The sequence below is a fragment of the Simochromis diagramma genome, unplaced genomic scaffold, assembly GCF_900408965.1.
Source record: "Simochromis diagramma unplaced genomic scaffold, fSimDia1.1 OVJJ01000361.1, whole genome shotgun sequence".
Taxonomy (NCBI): Eukaryota; Metazoa; Chordata; class Actinopteri; order Cichliformes; family Cichlidae; genus Simochromis; species Simochromis diagramma.
The window spans coordinates 7,270,092-7,276,695 of record NW_024386860.1 but is presented as its reverse complement, the minus strand read 5'-3'; the positions used below and the strand labels follow the sequence as shown (position 1 = coordinate 7,276,695).

The following is a 6,604-nucleotide window of genomic DNA, read 5'->3' as shown; positions in this document are numbered from 1 at the left end:
ATGACAAAAGAAGAAAAGAGAAAAACAAAGGTAAAAACCTCAGTCTCTCTCAGTTTGCTTAGCGTGGTTGTCTTCTCTGCATTAATTGTTCACTTTCAAAGGAACATGAAACAGATTGTTGAATCACTGACCACATGCGCAGGATTGACGTCACACAGTTTGTTTATCAAGCTGGCTTTACAAAAGTAATTTTTCACTGAAGGAGTTACGTCCCAGCGAAAGCATTTTTAATAAATCTTGAGGTTTGTTTTTGAAAAAAACAAAACAGTCAAAGTACTTATTGCAATATCATTCACAGAAATATTTTACATTTTATGTTCCACTGTCCTTGAAATCCAGTGCTTCTGTGTTGTTAGTGACACCTTGTGGTTAAATTAAATTAATTACAGTGTACGTTTTAATTACAAATGGCTTGTAATTAAAACGTACACTATAAAGGAGCATAAAGGAAATCGTGTGTCAACTTTAATTGTTAAATAGGAATCAACTCCAACTGTGACTTAATGCACATAATTTATTTTTCATATGCGAGTTCAGATGTTTTACAAAAATTCATAAGGAAAAACCACAGCTTCTACTTTTCTAACATTTGACATCACATATGTTTCTTTTGCACAAATAATAATAAAAAGAATAAGCTGCTACAGAAATAAATAGCGTGGAAAATATTCACACTAAAACCCCCAAATCAAATTTAAGTTGTTTTTCTCTGGAGTGTAAGTCTGAGTTGAAAAGTTTTGTAGATATCAGCTGCATTTAGTTGTAGTAACTATTCTATGATAATCCATGGTGTAGTCATGTGTTTATTTGGGCATAAAGCTGATACTGGGGTGAACTGTCTCTTTAAAGTGAATATAATTATACTGTTTCTAGAGCCCAACCCAAGAGGACCCACATTCCCAGACTGAGGATTCCTGCAAAAAGTCCACTAAGCTGCATCGCCTCCGATCCAGAGATTGGGATATCTGTTGAGAGAAAAAGAAAGTAATTGAAATTGATTTAGCAGTAAGAATAGAAACAAGCAAGTGCTAAGGAGTTGTGCGTACCTTTAACTTCTACCATCTTGGTGGCCTCAGCAGAACGTCCAGCAGCTTTATTCTCTGCAATGCAGGTGAAATTTCGAAAAGTCCCAGGTAGTGAAGGAGTCCACCTGACCTCATTTTTATGAACTGAAAAGTAGGTTCCAACAGGGAAACCTCCCCTGAACTCCCACCTGACGGTGCATTCCACATTTAAGGTGCAGCTAGTCAGGCAGGTGAACTCACTTAACTGACCAGGAAACACAGTGTCAGGTCCGCTAATGCTGACGTTCCACTGATCATCTGCAAAAGATTAGAAAGCTTGTTGCAGTTATGACAAAACACAGCCTCTCTCGTTCTGGTTTAATCTCTGTATCCTTGTACTTACAGCTGAGTAGATAGCCCAGGCTGACAACTGTTGTCTGTGATGTAGGCAGATACGTTTGACACTGGTAGAAACCAGCATCAGAGGGCAGCAGGGAGTCAAAGTGAAGTGTGAGGTTGTTTTGCTGAAGCCACATATTTTCACGCAGGGTCACCTCTTGTCCATCTTTATACCAGACCAGGTCTGATAGACCTTGTGGATCACCAAATCTGGCATCATGGCAGATGAGATTTAATGACTGGTTGAGAGATGGTACAGTGTTCAGCGGACTGACATGTACAGATATTTGATCTGTACAAAAAGAAAAAATACATTTTTAATTCATAAAGTGAGAATAAAAATATGGGCAGTAGTGTTAAGCCACACCTCTTAATCTTTGCATTCAGTTGTCCCAGGTGTGTAAAGTCAAGCACCTAGCCATGCAGTCTGCCTTTACAAATATTTGTGAAAGAATGTGTTGTTCTATAAATATCACTGAATTTGAATGAGATGTAATAACATGCCACCATTGATAAAAATCAGTATGTGGAATTTCCTTCCTCTTAGATATTCCCTCCTGACTCAATAACTGCAGAGTTTTAAACCTCCTTTGGCATTAGCATCAGCTGAAAAACTGCGTGCCCAGGGCCTCATGACAGGGTAGGTGTAATCTGTAGGTAGCAAAGTAGTTTTGTCCATGTAGTGTGTCTTAATTATGTGTAACTCATACACTCACCTTGTTCCTGTCATCAAGGCAAACATTTTAGAAGTACAGAATAAAAGGTACCTTTGTTACCTTCCACTATTTAATGTGACATTTAATTTGATGTACTCACTTGTAATTTCTACAATGGTGTCAGTACTTGTGTAGACTCCTGTCTGTGGATTGAAGACAGTGCAGTGCAGTTTCACTGTATCATCCAGTCCATCTGGTGTCCAAGTTAATGTGCTCCCGTTGACTGTGCTGCCCTTAAAGGACCAGGTGTAGATGCAGTTTGGAAAACAATTAGATGAGCATGTGAAAGTAGTGGGGGAACCAGCTGTCACCCTGCCAGTCCAAGAAATCTGCACCTTGGTCCCCAAACCTGGTAAACCTGAGGGACAGAGCAGTCAGGATGGCTGTAACACATACCAGTAAAAGCCACTCTGTGTCAATACTGGTACAATACTGGTTAAAAGCACAAAATAACTCAATCTGAGAATTAGATAATATATAATCCATCACTCCATAATGGATATCTATCTGCATAAGTATCAGTTAACTAAACAGGAGTTCAGACGTGTGTCCAGACAAACTTAAGTGTGAGAAAAAGATGATGTAAGACATATATTAGAATCAGCAGGTACTCAAAGCTGTCCACAGATGTATGGTCAAATATAAACTTTGCTAACATACAAATAATAATGATAATTTACATTTAAGAAAACAGAAGTTAAAGAAGCAACTGTCTTTCAGCAGTCACTTAAATGAATTAACGTAGTCAGCCGACCTGAGTGACTGAGGAAGGCTGTTGCACAGTTTGGGCACAACAACCTCAAAAACAGGATCACATAATATAAAGAAAAAGCTACTTTTTAATCCTTACTCAGTTAATTCCTTCCATGTATTCTTAAATCACGAGGAAAAATCTTTACACTCAGAAGATGTAGGGATAAATGTGATAAACATCTGCTAAAATAAAACCTGAATCAAAGCACAGAGACCTTTATTCTTGAGCCTCTTATTAACTGTTGTATCACTTACTTTGTTACTATTGTCATTCATGTTCATAGTCAGCATTTAAAAGAATAATAACAGTGAACACAAATGAAATGTTCTCACCCATAAGTGCCACCAGCAGAAGACTCTTCCAACAGGATGTCACAGTAACACTCGTCATGTTTGACTCTGCTGTAGGGTTGCTTTACCTTCTTTGTTTTTATAACAGCCGTGAGTTACTGGGAGGAAGTTTTAAATCATTTACTAAATCTGTTAAAACAGTGCAGATTACAGTCACACTTTGATTTCACAACTGATGTTGTTTAATACTGGAATTTACGTGATGATGAACTCAGCAGAAGGTGGAAATTCCCTGAAACAAGTGAGGAAAGAGGTCAAATAGAGTTCAAAGAATAGGTTAGATTTTGTTGTTGTTGTTTGCATGTATTATTTTTTTGTTTGGTTTTTATTTGTATTAATGCATGGACTAGTCAAAAGCTGCGTGAAATTGAAGATGTTTATAGTGCACTCCTCAAAGCACTAGATGGCACTGTCTCACAGGAGTCTTTTAATTCTGGTTCCTTCTTCTCTAAATAACCTCTGCATTAAAAGTATTCACCAAGAATTACCTGGACCTTTTGGTTTCTCTCAACAAGCCTGCAGATGGGTAGTAACACAGTAATAATGCAACATCCAACTATATATTTCTGTTCTCAGCTAATATTATAGTTATCTTATCTTTTCTAGCCCTCGTGAATCTAAAACATTAGTCCTGTGATTGACACTTTGAACCTGATTACATAGAAGATAGAGTATGAATTATGAAATATACCTAATTTAACTTCTGATGGCAGCACAACGATAAGCTTTTTATTATGTCAGATGTTTTCTGACACAAATAGATGAGTCTTCCCTGCTGTCACACACTAAGATAATTCAGTAATTATCATTGCTCAAATAGGTGGGGCTTTTGAAACAAGGGCAAAGACAAGCAGTAAAAGTTGCTGTCAGTCTGTTACTGGTATAAGTACAATAGAAAAAAACATTGTAATCTATGCCATGTAGACAGTACTGTGCAAACATCTTGAGTCATCCCTCACGTCTTTATATTTTGTTTCCAAAGAAGTCAAACTGTCTTGTCCTTTTTTAAAAAGTGGTCTTGGTCCAGGCTTTCTGAAAGTCTTTTAGAGCTCTTCAATTCTTGTACCTGACCTTTTTTTAAAGGAGTGTTTACTTTTTAATCCACCGAATTAAAAACCATTCAGCATTATGAGGCACCTAACTCAAGCTGTCTACACTTAGCAAAGAACCAATCAGAAATTCCACTTTTAGACACTTAGTCACAAACCCATAATTTCTTCCCATTTCTTTAGTTGAATCTAGGAAAAATGTCAAAAATAACACGTTTTACAATCAGAACATCACAAAGGCAGATATCTAACACTGACTCTCAGGCATGAAGAAGCTACAGTAATATTATTCAATGAAGGCCTGACAGCACAAGTCTGGAAAAACACCACAACCACAACAAAATACTTCCAAAATGTAAGGCAATGGTTGAGAAGTCAGTGGAATGGTAGAGATTAGATCCAAGCCTCCAATACATACATCCTAATGGTCAGAGATGGGCACAGAAGAGGATATATGTCACTGATGTCAACACACAAAAACTCCTCACAAGGGGGCTGGACACAACTGAGGTGTCCAGCTGAAGTCCAGCACCTTGAGGCTCTATGATCAGGATGATGGAGAAGTTCTTAGAGAAGTTCATCTGGTTCCCTGAGAATTTTTCTCCAAAAGTACTTTAGATGGCTGAAGGCGAATGGTGATGAGGAACACGAGGAGAAACAATCATGGATGATCAAGTCCCTGGATATGATGTACCAATGATAACATAGGATGTAGCTGACATCAGGAAATCCAAGCAGTGGCTAAAAAAGGTTGGCCTAACCCATATGGAAAAGAAATAGTAAAAACTTATATGTGATTACTCATGAAAGTGGCCACTTTCATGAGTAAATCATATAAGGCTTACATGATTTACTCATGAAAGTGGCCACTTTCTCATTACTTTCATATATTGTTTTAGTAAGTATCCAAAACATACAAGTTTCATTATATAATTTTTCAAGGGATCTTATATCTCTCTCAGTGATCATCTTAAGTGTTGTATAAATGTTTCTCAATTTAAAATCTGCTATAAGAATAAAATGATAAACCAATATGAAGAAGTTGAAAAGAATAGAATTTAATTGTAGAAAAATGATCCTTTTAGTTTGATACTTAGTGGTATTGTTCATTGTTGAGTATATTGTTCTGTTTGCTTTGTTTTGTTTTGTTATGTGCAGAAAATTGTCATAGTGTAATTTTGGTTGCCTACTTGTATTACCACAGATAGGGGGCAGGTATCAATAAGAATTTATTCTTCTTCCTGCTCCTTTTCATGCATGGAAACAGTGTTACTTTAATTGAAAGGAAGGTTGTGTATGGGAATGCATTACTGCTGTACCATGTGTGAAACAAATAAATAAATAAATACATAAATAAATAAATAAATAAATATCTGTTTTCACTCTTATATGCTTTTCATACAAGTTTCACACAAGACAGATACAAACTTTATAAGATTTATATATATCTTTTCCATATGGGAAAGGACAGCACAGAGGCACTAATCACGGCAGCACAATGATGGGCCCTAAGCACCAGATCCATGGAGGCAGGAGTCTAACACAACTGACAGAACTAAATAGGCTGACTGTGCAAAGATGTCCTGGAGACTATCCAGCACATTGTAGTGGGATGTGGGTCCACAGTGGTACCAGAGGTAAAAGGAATACTGTGAGCTGTGACCATTAAACTCGAGGGACTAGCTCCAGCAGATTCCAGGCACAACGTCAGAGGTCTCTATTCAGAAGAGCACAAGAAAAGCTGAGTCATCCATTTTAGAAAACTTTCCAAAAGAACATCTCTGAGTCTGTTTGCTTGGTGAACTGTCACTTTTGCCTTGACAGTATATATTTGGCAATGTGGTTAGTAAATTTAGCAGGCTTTGTCACGACACATTACCGGTACTTTTGGTACAGTGTTATCTTATTGCGTTGTTGTGATAACAGGTCGGATAACCGGAATATAATTTATTGGCTGAACTTTGAATTTATTACTGCAGTTTCATGCTGTGTCATTCCTCTAAATCTTGCATTGTTTGGCTACAACCTTATACCTGTACCCTGTACCCTCAAACACACAATAATAACATGGACTGAACCACCACTCACAACCACTAGCACTTTATATAGCCTCTGTAGGAATTATATCTCACTTATCTTAACTGCACTACTGTATAGCTCTGTGTAAATAATCATTCTGTACATTCGATAATTTTTAACCCTACAACTGTTTACAACTTGCATAGTTCCCATTTCTGTATAGCTGTATATCTCATATTTCTGTAAAGTTATTTATTTCATATTCTGTATAGTTTTTCATATTTATATCCTGTTCATAGCCTGTACATAGCTT

The 6,604-nt window shown here is 37.1% G+C and overlaps 1 protein-coding gene across 1 annotated transcript; it reads right to left on the bottom strand.

Moving 5' to 3' along the window:
- Window positions 1-281: 281 nt before the first annotated feature.
- LOC120732539 (carcinoembryonic antigen-related cell adhesion molecule 20-like) lies at window positions 282-3,334 on the bottom strand. Its single transcript, XM_040030213.1, has 5 exons — window positions 3,206-3,334; window positions 2,220-2,477; window positions 1,408-1,695; window positions 1,047-1,322; window positions 282-965 (listed from the first exon to the last, which is right to left on the bottom strand). Exons 1-5 carry the CDS (start codon window positions 3,261-3,263, stop codon window positions 859-861), a joined length of 987 nt encoding a protein of 328 aa, XP_039886147.1. The 5' UTR covers window positions 3,264-3,334; the 3' UTR covers window positions 282-858.
- Window positions 3,335-6,604: the final 3,270 nt, after the last annotated feature.

Coding starts and splice junctions, on each gene's coding strand:
- LOC120732539 (XM_040030213.1), bottom strand. CDS start 3,263: ATGACGAGTGTTACTGTGACATCCTGTTGGAAGAGTCTTCTGCTGGTG. Junction 2,478..3,205: donor TCTGCTGGTGGCACTTATGG/GTGAGAACATTT, acceptor TCTGTCCCTCAG/GTTTACCAGGTTTGGGGACC. Junction 966..1,046: donor CAAGATGGTAGAAGTTAAAG/GTACGCACAACT, acceptor TTCTCTCAACAG/ATATCCCAATCTCTGGATCG.